This window comes from Crotalus tigris, unplaced genomic scaffold (genome assembly GCF_016545835.1).
Source record: "Crotalus tigris isolate CLP2741 ecotype Arizona unplaced genomic scaffold, ASM1654583v1 scf7180000024384.25900115:4084858, whole genome shotgun sequence".
Taxonomy (NCBI): domain Eukaryota; kingdom Metazoa; phylum Chordata; class Lepidosauria; order Squamata; family Viperidae; genus Crotalus; species Crotalus tigris.
In genome coordinates this window covers 1,266,187-1,284,648 of record NW_024100554.1, presented here as the reverse complement: position 1 = coordinate 1,284,648, position 18,462 = coordinate 1,266,187, and the positions used below count along the sequence as shown (strand labels likewise).

The 18,462-nt window shown below is 36.3% G+C and overlaps 1 protein-coding gene across 5 annotated transcripts in view; it reads right to left on the bottom strand.

Annotated features, from left to right (window-relative positions):
• VPS13B (vacuolar protein sorting 13 homolog B) overlaps positions 1-18,462 on the bottom strand; it is a 317,155-nt gene that overhangs the window by 266,772 nt on the left and 31,921 nt on the right. For all 5 annotated transcript variants that reach the window (XR_005554918.1, XM_039328885.1, XM_039328881.1 and 2 more), the window contains exons 8-13: positions 11,434-11,678; positions 7,990-8,085; positions 7,321-7,443; positions 5,264-5,401; positions 3,550-3,637; positions 340-531 (exon numbers count right to left, since the gene is read on the bottom strand). Coding sequence is in view for 4 of the 5 variants with exons in the window: in XM_039328885.1 (XP_039184819.1) it covers positions 340-531; positions 3,550-3,637; positions 5,264-5,401; positions 7,321-7,443; positions 7,990-8,085; positions 11,434-11,678 (882 nt within the window). In the remaining variant the exon portion in view is untranslated. The remainder of the gene's footprint in view (positions 1-339; positions 532-3,549; positions 3,638-5,263; positions 5,402-7,320; positions 7,444-7,989; positions 8,086-11,433; positions 11,679-18,462) is intronic.

Below are 18,462 nucleotides of genomic sequence, written 5' to 3'. Positions count from 1 at the left end.
CTATTCTTTTATTCTTTGTAATGTGACGTGTCTTTATTTAAATAATAATTTTGAAGATACATCTGACTGGACATGTTTCCTATGCAGGATCTTTAAAAAAATACCATCTTTAAAGTATCTTTTAAAATAATATATAGTGTTACGATATATCATAATATTTCTCATTTTCAATTCTCAAAAGGCACAGCAAATGAATTCCTTAAGCAGATAATAAAATAGGACAATAGGCAACACTCAGCTGAAATCTCACAGAACTTCCTCTCTGACGAGCATTTTCATCCTTAATATTTTTTCAATGAAATCTCAGATACCTGGTTCTTAAAAATTCAAAAAACATACCTAATTTAGACTTGCTATAAGGCTCGTATTCATGTTCCAGAGCACAAACAATCATTTTTATAATTCTGTGCACTGCACTGCTATCAAGTCGGAGACTGAGAGGTCCTATAATAAGACTTTTTGTAGACATCTCCTGAACACCAATGAAGTCTTCAATCTTCACAGAAGTCACATCTGGCTGATTTCCAGACCCTAAAATATATGTTGGTTGATTTCAGAGCATTAATATATAATAAGAAAATGTTAGGGAAGGTATTTTATTATACAGCAAGTATCATACATTTGCACCAATGTATGGACACATGACACATACCAAAGCACTTATTTTCTCTTTAAAGATCCAGTTATGTAAAGATAAGAAGCTGCTGTCCTGAATCTTGAGGTTTGCAAATAGTCAATTTATATAAATAATAGTGGCATGATGTGGTAATTAAACATTTCCCTATATCATTTTACAAAACACTTTGTGCCTCCCTAGCTTGTTTCAAACTTTATCAGAAAACAACAAAACAGCATATAAATCAAATCAGAAGGGCATTTAAGCTCCCTTTTCCCACTGTTAGCTCAAGGAAACTGGCCTGTCCAAAATTAAATTCAGCTAAAGAAATAGTATTTTAGACAGATTTAATTAAGTATGTTTATCTCAAAGATAACCTTTACTGCATCTATATTTCACAGAGAAGCCCAATTTCCTTATACCAAGATAACTTTGGTAACAGTTATGAGAAAGGGTGGGCAAATGGTAATATAAGGGAGATATCTGATTCTAGGAAGCAATTCATTTCCATCCTGCCCTCAAAAAAATGTGCCCAAAGCATACAGCAAAAATCCACAAGAAATACATGTACTGCATGCATATTTTCCGCAGATCCAGTTCAACTGTATTTGCTTTATTCCAAGTCTACTACAGCTATGACTTCTTTCTTTTCTCTGAAAACACCAAGTGACCCAAATTAAAATATCAAGAGAGACCCATAAGTGTGAAAAGGAATTATGTTGTTGACAGAGACGTAAAAAACTGATTACCGTTTAATGTATACATAAATAAGTATCTAAAACTGGTTTATTTCAACCAATCAGAGATTTTCAAGTTCAGATAATGCGCTAAATGAAAGACAAATGATAATGAAGCAAAAGCTTCTAACTTTTTAAAGCCACACCAGGAAAGGATCAGGGAGAGGAATATTTATATCCCAAACAGCCTCTAATCAAAAGGCAATGAGGCATGAAGCCACAATTAGCATTATAACTCACCATTGTAGCAGAAAATATTACTGTTGTATTCCACACTACAGGTGCAAACAATGCAAACAATGTCTAATTGAAATGCAAACAATGCCTAATTGAACTTTCAAAGAAATGAAATATTCAACACCAAGTCATGATTCTTTTAATACTTTTGGAATCTTCATTTTAGAAAAATTAATAAACTTACTCCTCCTCCATCCATGGGATTACTCCCAAGGTGCAAGGAAAGAAGTCTGTAACCCAAATGACCCTGACAGTAATGCTGATGGATGTATCAGCTTCTGGAAAGGTCATCCTGGTTGATAAGATGAAAAAGGAATGGGGAGGGTTAGACCTTCAAGTTAGTTCAAGCCAAGAACCAGACAAGCAGGGGTTCTTTTGTTACTTATTCTTACGCTCTTTATTGTTAAAAAGCTAAATTTGGAAATCAGCCTGGCTTTCTGTCAATCCCATTATAGATGAAACAAAATCGAAGTAAAGTTATTTTGAATCTGCAGGGTTCTTGGTGCTCTCTGAGCTTGGCTGTTTGCTTTCAGACCTTCTATTATTCAACTAGATAACATCATCAGTGCAAGTAAGTATGGAGTTTTTCCCCTGTTTATATAAAGTAGCTTGCCCTGCCAGTGCTGGTGAGTTTTTTTTTTTAATCTTGAGACTGAGTAATTTTTTTTTGTGAAAATGGCCCCTGGCCTCTATTTCCAAGGCCAGGTCCATATTTCTTCACAGTGGGAAAGATGAAAGAGGTGAGGACAGATGGGGCTCTGCAAGCTTAAATGTAGCCAACACCACTAGGAAAAGGAATCAATCTTGAAAGAAGGCTAATGGCAAGTCAGTTGTTCCAAAAAAACCCAAAACAACAACAAAAAACTACAGACATGTAGTCTTTTAGTTATTCAGGAAACATATATTTATTTATAAGTAGATCAAAAGAATATGAGGTCACCAGATCAAAGCTACAAAGACTAAAGCAACAATTTATAAAAGGATGTCTTAAGGTTAAGAATTATTATTTATATGCCACTGATACATTACTGTTATCATTTACTTTTTTATTGTACATCACAATGAATCAAATATTTAGATAACATTTGTAACTATTAATATTAAAATTGTTGCTCTGTGGAAAATAGGCAGAAAGTTGTTTATTAATGTGTTGATTATATAGTCAGGGAGATGTGACTTAATTTCACATTTTTATCTACTTATTGAGTCCTTCTGCAAGATCTGGTATAGGTAGTTTGTGTTAAAGGTATTGTTGTAGGATGTGAGCTGTTCCTAGTAAAGCTGCCTTTTATAACTGATTGATGGTGATTTTATCAATGCCAATGAGGAATAAGGAGTGGACTTATTTATTCAATACAATCTTATGTAAGTAACCTGGGAGTAAGTGCCAGTGAACAAATTTGTTCTGTTTCTCCTCTGGACTCAAAACTACAAGTAAAATAGATTTGATTAAACTGGAAAGTACATCAAAAAGCAGTTCCTAACACACAGAGTTTCCCCAAAACAAATTGCCTCAGTGTTTGATGGATTCTCCTTTTTAGAAATACTTTACCCATACTGAATTACCATCTTTTAAGTAATTTATAATAATTAGTTTTTCACATAACCAGAAAGCTAAATACTCGAGACTGCTGTTGTGTATTCCTTTGCCTCTGGAAGCTATTCTCATAACTCAGCATTCCTCAACATTCCTCAAAGTGGAGATCTGAACCTAGGTTTCCTCAGTCTAAATTAAGAAGTTATAGGATATCACTATATTTTTATGCACATTATTTTATTCTGAACAAAAAACAAGAGGTGGATGATGGACAAACAGGCATTAAAGAAATCAGGTCAGATTTAAGTTAGGCTTTAAAAAGTTAAGCCTAATAAGGACAGTAGGTCAAGGACTGTCAGGTGCCTCTGAATAAGCTTTTGTTTCTGTTATTCAAAGAGAAAGCAAACAAAGAAATTAAGTACCTTTGCCACTGGTGCTCTCCATTGTGTACAGATAATCCATGTAGAAAGCTCCAAACCGCTGCATTCCTGTTATCTCTGTGTACATCTCCTACCAACAAAGCAAAGTACATACAACTAATGTTCTCTTAAGAAAGAATCTTGAGATTATAACCCAACGGTATCAGAGCCATATAGAAGTACTAAAGATATATGCTTGTTTGGGTTTGTGCATGAATACATGGTAAAGCTTATCAATACAAAGGACAGAGGTTAGTCAAAGAATTCATCCTTCAAACAGCTAATGCAACTTCCATACCAGGCTACACAAAAGGGCATCTATAAGCCTTCTGGATCTTTTGTTCAGTTTTACCAACAGAAGCTAGTTAATTAGTATCCTAAATTGAGTGAATTATCTCAATCTGACCTCTCACTTCCTAGTAAACCAGGTGACTAAAAATCTAACATTTGCAATTTACAAAACATTTAGGAAATGTAGCCTGAATCAATTAGGTTTATTTGAACTCAGTAGGAATTGTTTGTTCATTGTCTGTAGGAAGCAATGAACCTTAAATAACATTCTAATTATGTCACTAGACTTGGAAGGTGGTATTAGTTGAAGAGAAGCTATATATTACTAATAAAGGAAAGCTTTAAACTTTAACAAAGTAAGTTTATCAGTCAGATCAGACTGAGAATTGATAGAAAGTTCACCATATAAACTGAGACTTCTCACAAACAAAGGAAGGAAAGAGTCTTCCAAGTACCAAGTACCTCGGTACCCAACTGCTTCAAAATTCGTCAAATACAGTACTCAATACTTTTTGATGCAAAAATCTTGTCTCATGACTTGTTATTCTTAAAGGCTCATGTGGTAAGTATTTGTTGTTTTTAGTATTCATTGCGTCTTCCAGAAATATCCTGGACTATATCAAAGTACCACTGTATTGCAATTAAGCTCTGAAGATGCTGCCTCAAAAATGTTATCAAGTTTCTTCTACCTCCCCACCCCAACTTTAGTTGTCATGCATTGCACTATAATTGGTGAATCTCAAAAGTTCCTGTGAAAAAGCAAAACAATTTCTGGACACTTGAATTCAGACTGTGTTGCTTTAAAGAATCCAAATGTGAACACTGTTAGAAAATTAGCCTACTGCTTCTGAATATTCCGATGACAAATAACTTTTTCCCTTTAAGAACTGTAATTAAGTACCAAACGTTAACAAGGTTAATTGATATACCAACTTTAATTTATCACATTCATATCTTGATAATTTTTGGCATCACTTAAGGAATGTACTACATTTATCTTATTTTAATAAGCACAAAATCTTCTTTAAAGTTATGCTGCAAGACACTAGCCTTCCCACAACTAGTCAATAATTTTGTAACAAAAAGTCATTTAAACTGAAGCTCTTCCTAGTCCCTACTAAATATTCTATAAAAAGGGCTAATTTATTTATTTACTCCATTAAACGTAACACACTTGGTCACCTTATGTTGATTTTTAGTCTCTAAACGATAAGGAAAAATACATATTCCAACAGTTTCTGGATATAAAATATACCTTTCTTAGCACAAAAAATAAAGCCAGCAAATAATAAAATATTTTAAGAAAATGCATAACACATATTTTATAACTGTATCTACTAAACATAAACCATATAAAGACAGTATATGGTTTATAAAGACAGTAGATCTGACTATTAAGCAAGTTCAAGTTAGGAATGAAAAAGACCTTATGAGCAGCTGCGTCCAAAATAAATTCTGCACGGACACCATTGTTTTCAGGACTTCTATAATCAAATAGTGAATTGGTAAGATATGTCATTCCTTTTGTACTGAGATTTTCTCCACAGTGGAAAAAGCATGCTTCCTGATATAAAAGGGGAAAAAATTAAACTCTGTAAGAAAATAAAGAAATCACAGTGTAGAACTTAAATAAACCTATTTTTCACAAATGCAGATTGCCTCCAATATATAATAATTGAAATAGTCCCATAATTACTAGGGTGCTATAAATTCAGAAGTTAATATAAAGCAGTAATATTCTTGGGCAGGTTAGTTATAGCTAGCATTTTCTATATTTAAGTCTCTCACTTTGTTTCTAATCTTCTATTACTATCCAGCTCATCACCCTTTACAACAGTGGTTCTCAACCTTTCTAATGCCGCGACCCCATAATACAATTCCCCATGTTGTGGTGACCCCCAACCACTTACACATCACCGGGTGCCAGGGGCATGGCCAAAGAAAAGGGGGGAAAAATGGCGGACAGCCTTGTTTGGCGACCCCTGTGAAATGGTCGTTCGACCCAAATGGGGTCCCGACCCACAGGTTGAGAACCACTGCTTTACAACATCAATATTTAACCTTTGACAATTGTAAATTCTGATGGGGTTGCTCATTTTGTTAATTCAACATACATGATATCTTTACAGGTAGTCTTTGACTTATGACCATTTATTTAATGACCATTCAAAGTTACAACAGACTTTTAGAAAGCTACTTATGATCCATTCTCAAAGTTATAACTGCCATTCCCCCTGTGGTCACATAATCACATTTCAGGATTTGGCAACTGGCTCACATTTACAATTGGCTGTAGCATTCTGCAATAATGTGATAGCAATTTGCTACATTTTTTTGCTGATTTCCAGTCAAAAAACACCATTCAGGAAAACGGATTTGTTTAATGACCATGTGATTCATTTAACAACTATGTGATTAATTTAATGACTAAGTGATTTGCTTTACAACCATCATAAACACGACCATAATCAAGTCTGGTCATCTGCTCTCTTGACATATGACAGCAACAACTCATGGCCAAAATTCTGGCTCCATTGTGATTATAAGTTGAGGAGTATCTGTATTTTCTTTTAAATCTTCTCAAATATCTCACAATTACTAGGATTTCCACAAAATACTGTGCAGCAACTAAGACTTGCACGCAAACTTCATTATTAGCAATTTAAACCAACTCTGCCCTAATTTTGGTATAAGTATAGAGTTGCTTTATTATATATGATATCTCATATATGTCAGGCATAAACAACCAGACCCACACCTAAAGAGTTCAACTAGCAATTTTTTTTTGCTCAAGCCTATACATAGGAATCTTCTTAGACTGATGCTGCAGCTGGGTGAGACTAAATAAACTTCAATGCCATTCAAGGAGGAAGCATTCAAGGAGACTTTATCCTATTGTGTTCATGTAGGGACTCCAGACTAATTCCCTATTTGATTTCTCCTACTGGTCAGCCAGTCCCTCTCCTAAATCAGATCATATTCAGCTAGAGCTTTTACTATAGAAAATTCACATTAATGAAAAAAAAATACTGTAATAGCATTTAATAATTATATAATTTCAGTATTTTGATTTAAAATTATCAAGACCCAATCATTATGGTTTGTGTGTACAGACTAGAGAGAGAACAAAATGAACACTGATATTGATAAATACAGCGATTTTCCCAACATGTAATCAACTCTTTAGTTGAAACTATCCTGCCTAAAAAAATACTTCAGATGTGTTCATGAGCTGAACGTGTATACAAATATTGGGATTTTTTTTTCTCACTGATACTTAAATCGCTGAGGCCCTAATAAAAAAAGATTTTAAAATTACTTTTCTTACTTAAAAAAACACTACTTAAATCCTGTTCTGACTTTCAGAATGAGACGTGGCACTTTGGATCTAATTCAGGATCTTCTAAAAATTTCTAAAACTGTTTCCAAGCTTTCTAATACATTAGCATGTCTGTAATCCAATAAAATATAAATTATACTTACTGATTCACTTCTGTTCCTGTTCTCTTCAAAATCTTTAACTCCCATAATTCCTTTAAGGCAAAGAGCTTGGCAACCAACAAATCCTATCTGGCAATTAAAGAAAGGTTCTCCTCTCATAAGGGCCTGGGAAGAAAAATCAATGTGGTACAAACACAATGGGCAATGGTTAATATTCAAACTAGAGTAGGATCCTGCATTTAGCTATGCATCTATAAATAAAACAAGAAAATAAAGTCACACAAAGAGTTCAACCTCTGGTGAAAATTAGACAAAATTATTCAGTTTTTTTTAAAAAGAGAATATATGCGATTTGCCATTGCCTTTTTCTGGAATGTTTTTGACTTCCCAGTGTAATTTACAATCTTGGATACTACAGTGAAATTAATAGTGCTATGGATTATTTTATATGTAGGCTCACTGTACTTAAGTAAAAAGTAAGTAAAATAAAAGAGTATTTGTAATGGACAAGACATGAAAATACTCATTTCTGAAGTATAGCTATAATCTAAAAATGGATCTCTTTCAATAATTACAACTGTCCAATAAGAGAGGAATATAAAAATAATACTGTAACTGCCAGCTGAAAATAATAATAATACTGATGAAAAACTACTGATGCCAAGATTTCTACTATAAATTAACACTGTACAAAAGTAATGGAAAAATTACCTCAATTGTAGTTCCTTCTTGTTGCCAGCAAATTATTTCTTTGGATTTTACTTTCTGTGGACTGTAATAACTACTTTCAGCTTGCATTTCAGTGAGCTATGTAACAATATGAGGAAATTTACCATTAGTCAACATTAGAATTAAATACATGCAAGATCTCATTATTCTATAAGAAAAAATGATGACAGATTTTAGTATTGGTGAATATGATAATATAGGAAACAGGTACATTAAAAGAGCTATGACGCATTATCCACACAGAAAATAATTTGGACATAAATACATCAATTTGACCTATATACACTACAACTGAAAAAAAATTCCGTAATACTTTTACTTTCTCCAATCATAAACAATGAAGAAAAAAGATAAATTACCCTCTGTGCAGGTGTAACGCAGTTTATGAATATAACCAAATGTTATTAAGCACACTGCAATAACACGGGAAGTAATTTAAAAGATGGAAGTATTCAGTTGACCCTTATGAACTTTAAATCATAAAAAAATACTTCAAGTTTACACATACACAAACACTCACAGACTGGTTAAAAAGGTTAGTATTATTCACTAAAATAGTAGATTAATATTTTGTCTGTTCCTAGCACTCTATTTCATCTTTAACTGCCAAAATAATTTCTTTTAATTTTCTCATAAAACAAAATTTCTAGAAGTTCTCATTACTTTGTCATTTCCGACTGGGTGTACACATGGTTGACATTTTGAAGCACAATTGTATAAGGCAAACTTTCAAGTAAAACAGGAAAAAATCTTCAGCTGTATGCAATTATTGTAGAGGAAAAGCAATTAATTGATTAAAAGAACTCAAACATTGCAAGAACAATTTCTGACATTATTAGGAAAATGCTACATTTAATTTGGTATGATTTTTTTAGCTGGAGTAGTATCAGCTACTCAGAATGCTAATGCAGAAACCTGACCTTATTTCTGACCAAAATATGAACCACAAATTAATTCCATACATTTTTAGCATTCAAGCAGAACAATAGATTCTAATGTTTGCCTTCTAAATGCCACCAGAATATCCTTATATATTCCAATTTATAATGTAGAAATGTATATTAACAATTTTTGGATACAAAATTATTTTAATGCAGGGAAATGTACAAGAATTGCTAAAATGGTCAATCTTAAGGAGTTGTAGTTATTTATGATCATTCGTTCAGTGACTGTTTGAAGTCAAAGCAGTACAGAATGAAAGACCTACGCCCAGTTCCCGAAGATACAGCCATTGCAGCGCCCACATGGTTACGTGAATTCAGAAGTTTGACAGTCAACCCACACCTACAACTGCTGGAGCACTTTCCCATACACTTCTTCCTCCCATCTCTGCCCCTCTGAGTGCTCTGCACTCTACCACACACTATATCCCTGATATCCCCTTGCTGCTGCTACCTCCAGTTGACCTTCACTGTTTTCTTCTTCCTGATGTTGACCCAGGATCCAGGCAGTTGAAGAGGGTGCAGCCCTGAGATGCACACAGTGAACACAGGAGGACGATGAAGCCTTACCTGATGAAGGAAGCTTCAGCTTCATCAGGCCTAGTTGGGGAATAACTAGCAAGAGAGTGAAGGGCAATGCTGTGTGAAGGGCAATGCTGTGTGAGAGGGTGAAAGTTCATGAGATAAAGCTGGAGGTTGCTTGGAGGCACCGTCTGGGTTGTGACAGAACTGGAAGAAGTGTAAGGAGCTGCAAGGTCTATAGGCTTCAGCACCTTGGAAGCTGCTGGCCATTCATGAGGCTTTGCAGGAGGAAAGCTGGCTGAGAGCAAGTAGGGGACCTGTGGGTAAGTTCTGCCAGAGCTGGTCTCACCTCTACTCCTTGCTGAAGCCCCGCTGATCAGGTTCCTGGTACACTTCTGACACACACTGTGCAGTGCACATTGGAAGCTACTGGCCATTTGTGAGGCTTTGCAAGAAGAAGACTGGGGCAAAAGCAAGCAAAGGGTCTATGGGTAGGTTTATTTGTTTGTTTGTAAAGTTTATTGGCAGCCCATCTTACCACTGGTTGACTCTTAGTGCTGGGCTCGCCTTCAATCCTTGCTGAAGCCTGCAGTCTGGTTTTCAGGAGTGTTCCAACACAAGCTGCATATTGCATACTGTGCATCTGAGAAGCCTGCATCTCTATGCTTCTTCCAGTTCTGCTACCATTCCAAACAACACCTCCCACACAGTCTCCACCTTCACCCTCGGAGACAGATCTCTTCTGCCTCACCAGATGACAGTTTGCTTGCCAATGTTTCATTACCTAAGTAGGTAGTATCATCCATGCTCATTTATGATGATACCTGAACTATGACAATGTTAGGCATTGATGATATTACCTAGTTGGGAAATGCAATGCTGGCAAGCAAACAACTAACCTCAAAGACAACTAAGAACTCTGTGATTTTTATTTTGTAACAGAGAAAATAATTGATAACATAGATATTATCAATCAAATACAGTAGTAACAATTTTGTACCAAGAAAGCCCAGGTCCGATCTTCATTTAGCAGTGAGATTTAATGGATAATTTGGGACTATTGGACTAATTCTATCAGAGGATTACTGACAGAGAAAACAAAGAATCATGTGCAATGCCATAAATGTTCAGGAAGCAATAAATAATTAACTAAAACTATAGAGAATTAAAACTCTTCCCCCCCCCCCATCTCAAGGTGCTTACACTCCTTTCTTCATTTATTATTTTTCAGTTGTTTGGGGTCTTTGTCATAGGTTTGTGCCATGAAACTTATCAAATTTTTTGAGGGTGGACACTGTTGCACACCTCCTTATCCTGCTGCCTCCTCTTCGGCCAACCTGGCAAGCTCCTTTTGGCAAATGAGGTTCTTCAGCCCTGTTGCATTCACTGCACACAACCCAGGGCTGCATCCTCACCTAGCACCTGTATATTGAGCCAGCAGCAGAGTGAAAAACATGGTGAAAATCACTTATGGGTAATATAGGGCAGCAGGGTAGGATAGGAGGGATAGGAGGAGATAGGCAGGTTGGGAGAGATGAAGAGGGCAGAAGTATGACTTCCTCGCCTGACAACAGTGTGACTGCACTGTCCTGGCCTAACAACTACAACAACCAAATTCAGAGAGCATCAAGAACCCCACAGTTCAACCCTAAGCTACATATACTCTCTTCAGTTGAAATAAAAATCAAGATACTAAGGATTCAGTACTATTTACTTACACAGGAGTACCTCTCACTGAATTCCATAGAGTTAAATTTGAATGGATGCATACAGGATGCATGCTGTATATACTATAGAAGAGTGGTTGTTGTTGTTGCTATAGTATTTTATCTAAAAATACATTTTATATACATTTTCTCCCAGTATTAGAATTTGGGCAATATTGTTTGTAGCAAGTACGCTTAACTAATCACTCAATTAAATACAGCTGAAAATATACTTGTATTAAAAATAAAATACTTGCTTTGAAAGTGATTGTTGCCTTTGTGCAATAAAATCCTATGGAAACAATGGGATCCTTAATGATTGGACTTTTCTGTTGATTCATCGTTCCGTCATCCACACCAACATCATCACTGTCTTCACTATCAGTGCTCACAATAGCAGGTACAAAGGACCAGGCCCACGACACCCATCCTTGCTGTTGATCATCATCTTGTGGAATATAAAATTCTGGAGAAATGTCTTTGCCTATTTCATCTTCTGCACCTGAAAACATAAAGAAACAGAGCTAGCTAACAATGCAATTGTAGTCACCAAAAATTGAATTTTTGTATTTGTATTTACCTCTGTAGAAGAAAAGAACATTTTTCTGCCTGAAAATATTAAATGTCTTGTCATAATTAACATAAAAAGAAGATCTAATTTTGTTGTGTTAGGCTGAACATATTCATAAAATATCCATTTCCAAATGCATTGTACAATTAAGGATTGTAGTTTATATATTTTATATAATTAAAATATGTATATATTCTTTTTAGAATTTTTATGGCTTTTGTTGCTCATATATAACACTTCTGTTATATGAGCAACATCAATTTAAATTTAAAAATCTATTATAAAGCCATATTTTTAAGGGAAAAAATACACTTGTTTAAATTAAAGATAAGAATTTGAATTGGCACAAAGATTAGGACAAACAGCCAATCTACTTATTTAAACCAGGAATAGTAAGCTTGCAGATAGTAATACTAATATTGCCATTGTAAACTGGCAAATTGGGCTGTGATTAGTTTGAAAAAGAAATACCCCCCCAAATCTCCCACTTTTTTTTTCCAACCTTACTGCCTAACTTAAAGGAAATATGAAACACTTGTATGCTGAAGCGTTGAAAACATTATTCTAAAGTAGAAGCTATTTTAAAACTTCATTGCAATGGAAAGGATTCTTAAGGAGATTCCTGCTAGGAATCTTCTTTTGCTAGGAATTTACAAAGCTTTTCCAAGTTTCCAATTTCCTAAAACAAAAATCGTTCCACTATTTTTCTGTATTTTCATTTGATATACTGTAAATTGGAACTATTTTAAAGTCCATTACCAAATGGGGTGTTTTGTAGCCACATTCACTCCTATGTCCCCAATATGCTTGAATAGAGTTAAATCAATACATCGCTTATGTTATAATACATTATAAGCATCTGAATATGTGTCAGTTTATTGCATTTATCTCCTTGTTGGTGTGATTTTGACTGGCTAAGAAAGTAGATTTTAGTTCAGATATTTTATGTAAGGTGGACTGCAAGGAGTAAACTAAGACTTTGGTTGCGCTTGAGTATATTGGCTCAATCTGGCCTGTACTATATTTACTATAAGCAAGATATGTTGTGTAAAGCTAAGGCAGGGCCTTCTGAGATGACTGGGGCAGGTCTTAGCTCAGTTTTATGGGATGAATGAGTCTGTGACCGCTGAGGATGTTGACAGAGCGGTGGGAGCGATGAGCGCCTCCACTTGTTTATTGGACCCGTGTCCTTCCTGGTTGGTCTCGGCCGCAAGGAGGTGACACAAAGCTGGCTCCAGATGTTGATCAACGCTTCGTTGAGGGAGGGGTCTTTCCCGCAATCGGGTCTTTCCCGCAAGCGGTTGTGAGGCCCCTTCTCAAGAAGCCTACCCTGGACCCGGCTGACCTAAATAACTTCCGTCCAGTCTCCAATCTCCCCTTTTTGGGGAAGGTTGTAGAGAGAGTGGTGGCGCTCCAGCTCCGACGGTCTCTGGATGAAGCGGATTATCTAGACCCTTTTCAATCTGGCTTCAGGCCCGGCTTCAGCACAGAAACTGCTTTGGTCGCGCTGATGGATGATCTCTGGCGGGCCCGAGACAGGGGTTATTCCTCTGTCTTGGTGCTACTTGACCTCTCAGCGGCTTTTGATACCATCGATCATGGTATCCTTTTGCGACGACTTGAAGGGATGGGAGTGGGAGGCACTGTTTTACGGTGGTTCTCCTCCTACCTCTCTGGCCGGTCGCAATCGGTATTGGTGGGAGGGCAGAGGTCAACCCCGAGGCCCCTTGAATGTGGCATGCCGCAGGGGTCGGTCCTCTCCCCCCTCCTATTTAACATTTACATGAAGCCGCTCCTCCCCGAGCTCTCTCAGTGAAGCGGCTGATGTGATGGGCCGTTGCCTTGAAGCCGTGAGGGTCTGGATGGGGGTTAACAGACTCAGGCTCAATCCTGACAAGACCAAGTGGCTTTGGATGTTCCCTCCCAAGGATCATGTCGACTGTCCAGTGTTGACTCTAGCGGGGGAAAATATTCCCCCTTCGGAGCGGGTTCGCAACTTGGGTGTCCTCCTGGATCCACAGCTGAATTTGGAACATCATTTGACGGCTGTGGCTGGGAGGACCTTTGCACAAGTTCATCTGTTGCACCAGTTGCGACCCTACCTGGACCGGGAGGCTCTCCTTACAGTCACTCATGCCCTTGTCACCTCACGTCTGGACTACTGCAATGCGCTCTACATGGGGCTACCCTTGAAAAGTATTCGGAGACTTTAGTTGGTCCAGAATATAGCCGCGCGAGTGATAGTGGGTGCTCCTCGATATACCCACGTTACACCTATCCTCCGTGAGCTGCACTGGTTGCCTATTGGTCTCCGGGTCCAATTCAAGGTGTTGGTTATTACCTTTAAAGCCCTATATGGCTCAGGGCCAGGTTATTTGCGAGACCGCCTACTACCTCATAGTTCCCTTCGGCCGGTTAGATCCCACAGGCTGGGCCTCCTTCGGGTCCCGTCGGCCAAGCAGTGCCATTTGGCGGGGCCGCGGAGGAGGGCTTTCTCTGTGATGGCACCCACGTCTTGGAACCAGCTCCCCCCGGAGATTAGGACCGCTCCCACCCTATTGGTTTCCGTAAACTGCTTAAGACCTGGCTTTTCCGGCAGGCCTGGGGTTTATAAAACCTGACCCCTGGATGACTGTAATTGTACTGTTTTGTTTGTCATGTTTTATGTTGTTTTTATTGTTAGCTGCCCAGAGTCCTACGGGAGTGGGGCGGTTTATAAATTTTAAAAATAAAATAAAATAAATAAATAAATAAGAATGTCTAAGGCTCATAACCTAATCTATACCTTTTCTATATTGCTACAAATAATAAAGTCTTTTTTTTATATTTTTAAAATCACAATTTTTATTATTTTGATAAAGAACTCAAGCTGGCAAACATAGCTAATACCCCTACCTCCTCCTATTTCTTCCACAACAACCCTGTGAGGTGAGTTGGACTGAGAGAGAGGGATGGGCCCACGCATGTACTATGTGGGAAGACAAGTGAGTGCTCCATGCAGGCAATCAGATTCCTGCCAGCTCTGAACCTTCCCGTTTGCAACACCCATTCGTAAGGTGGCTCTGGGGAGGGAGGGGGCTTTAGATGATGCTACAGGAAGAGCCACTCGTCTTTCTTTCTGGTGCAAAGCCAGCTCACCCTCCTGTGGCGCACCTTGGAAAGCATGCGAGCATTTCTTACAATAGAGCTGGTAATTTTGGGAGCCGATCTACTACTCTGCAATAGAATTGTAGTCTCCTGGCTAATGTAACAACGCCATATGCTAACAACAACAATTACCAAGTAATAGTTATCTATCAGCCGTCATCGTGTCCTCTATGAGATATTAAAATGCAAGACTTGAGTTATAAATTACAAAAAGGATATATGGTTGTCTAGGTTGTTCTGGGGATGTATGGGTATCAGTGAGTGAATTAAAAAAAGTGAAATTATTTGAGATTAAATTGAAGTGAGGAGGCATAGGAAGACATATTTTAGAGATTTACATCGGAATGATAATATCAAGTGTTGTTTCAGTGGGTCTTGGGTTCTGGTTTATTATGGTTTGCTATAATTACATAACTGTTTCTTTTATTTTATTGGCTGCATATAATTAATTTGTAAGTGTACCCAGAGTAATTGTAGATTCGGGTGAATCATAAATATTGTAAATAAAATTAAATTCAACAAAGTGGAATCGAAACAAATGCTATAAATGTTAGCATTTATCTGAAGAAAAATGATGAAAAGGAATGCCTACATATTGCCAGAATGTTCAAAAACAGTAGGGCAGCAGGTGGGGATAGTGTAATTGGAGAAATGTTATAATCTGAATTTAGTTTATTTATGAAATGGTCATGAAACTTGTTTAACATGGCATGAAGACTGGCTCTGGGCTAGATAATTAGAAGAGTAGCAATAATATTTTCTTACACAAAGGAAGAGTAGAAAGAATAAGTGCAAAATTTATTTGGAATTAGTTTGTTAAATATATCTAGGAAGATACTTGACAGAATTGAAGTGACAATGGGCATAATATGAAAAGCACACTTCAACTTTTTGCTTCAGGGGAGATGTGCAAACCAGATTTTTGCTCTTCAGCAAATCACTAAGAAATGTATGAAAATAAGAAAGGGATGGTATATTACTTAATTCAGAGATATCCAACCATAAAGCGAATACTTGAATTACAGAATCTTTTGTGCAAACATGAAGCTGGTTATTAAATGTGATAACCTAATGGGAGCATAGAACTTAGCATGTTTTTATGGATTGTTCTGAGTCACCTAGAGTCATTATATAAGACAGACAGCCATATCAGTCCTGTAAGTAAGTGAATGAATGAATGAGTGAATGAATAAAAGTATGTAATGAAAATGAAACAAGTATGAAAATAAATGAGTCATTTTATGTATTTATTTAGTATGCACCTGGGTTATTTAAAGTATTTACAGCTAAACCTCTCTTGTAAGGAATAAGGTTTTTTTCCCATAAGATGTCCAAATTCCTGTGTACTTATACTGACTGACTATTTAACTATCTTTGTATACTGCCATATTCTCAAGACTCCCAGTTTACCACATAATACAGAATCATAAAAATTAAAAACACCCAATGTCTTTGGCTCTCAACACAAGTACAATATGCTGAGGGTGATGAATGCTTGATAATACACAAGCATTCACACTCACTGCATGCTGCACCAACTGCAGTTTCCGGATGTCTTCCAAAGTAGCCTTACATGGAAGAAAAAGTTTGATATAAGAGAAATGTAAACGTTAAATGTAGTAGTCATGGAGTACTGAAGAAGTATATGTGGAAAAGAAGAGTAAGGTCAAGAACAAATATATGTGAATACGAACTGAATAAAAAAATGAATGACCAGTAAGGAAAAGTAAATGATTTCTATAGAGAGTATAATGTTTTGCGATACAGGGTAAATGGATTTTATATTGATCAAGCCCATTTTATAAACTCGTATTTAATTGAGCTCACTACTACTCTATATTATTAGAATTAGGCAAGAATAAATCAGAAAAAGAAATAATCACGAAAATATTGGAATATGCAGAGATGGACAGACTAATTACGAGGCTGAAAGATAAAGAAGATACGGACTATTATAAAATTTGGAATTTATTTTAGAGAAAAGAATGAAGGATTAGGAAGTGAACATGTATTAGCTTAGCAAACACCAGACAACTTGTTTGATTGGAAAAATTAATATATGTTGATGGAAAAAAAATAATAAAAAAAATTGATAAAAAAAAAGAATTAGGCAAGAATATATCACTGCAATCTTTCAAAGTCATTCCTCCACACTGTTTTTCCAAATATGAGAAGTTCATTATAAAGTGAAATAACACAAAGGGCTCAATGAGAAACAGTTTTTGTGTGTGTGTGTGTGTGTGTGTGTGTTATTATAATAAACTTCCTTATTAAAGAGATGGGGCACTTATGTTTAGTTTTTCATTTAAATAATAGAAGAAACACCGGATAGCTTTATAGGTGGTATGTTCTGAGGCTGTCATATAAATCCAATAAAAATAATGGAAACAAATCCACATGGACCCAACACAGAGTTTATCACTCTCTTCCTCCAAATCAGTACAATAAAGGCAAAACAACTCTGCTTCCTACAGTAATTTAATGAAAGCCACACAACAGCCAAAGTGGTTAAACTTGGCTACTCAATGAAATAAGTTTCACTTTCACTGTAAATATACTCAGATATTTGCATAAAAGTAAACGTTACTTTTAAGGGGCCCAAATGGCATAATTTGACACCTATTCACATTGCACTGCACTCTAAAATGCTCTTTAGTGATTACCTATCTATGATTATATTTTTTAAAAATCAAAATTTAAAAAAAATAAGATCATCAAACCAAGACATTAGTAACCTTGCTGCATAGATACTTAAATAGTATTTCTCAGATATACTTGTCCGTTTGATTATATTGTCTCTGTTCAACCCATACCCGTTTTAATGTTATATGGTTGTTATCTAACCTAAAAAAAATCAAGTCTTTCTCTACTCTCAAATTATCCAACATTTAAGAATCAATTTGTAATATAGGTACACTGGAGAATTGAGGGCAACAGAAGAAGGGGACGACAGAGAATGAGGTGGCTGAATGGAGTTACTGAAGCAGTAGGCGTGAGCTTAAATGGACTCCAGAAGATGGTAGAGGCCAGGAAGGCCTGGAGAAACGTTGTCCATGGGGTCGTGATGGGTCAGACATGACTTCGCAATTAACAACAAGTCATCTGAATTAAATTGTAAATATCTTTTTCTATATCTATCACAGATGCGCAAAGTTAATCTCTAACAAGTCCATCTCCTGAAAGAATCAGCCCATCTTTCTCCAACTTGATAATACTTAAATATGGTTCATCCATTCTCTAAGAGGTTATGAGAATCAGTCCTACATATTTCGATGGTACCAAGTAGGTATAGGACAATTTATACATGGTAGAGAAAAACAACCCACCACTCAGTATCCTTACCACAATAAGTTTGTAGTATCCAGTTTAAACAAATTAGCAGTTGAATCTACAACATTCAAAAGTCACAGAATGTACTCCTATCTAAATTTACAGAATAGACTGTACATATTAAAGTCTTTTCAAAAGAAAACAGTATTTATTTATTAAATCCATTTATTTAGCTGTCCATCATAACAAGTGACTCTAGGCAGAGAACACATTAAATGAAAATAAAAACAATGTGAAA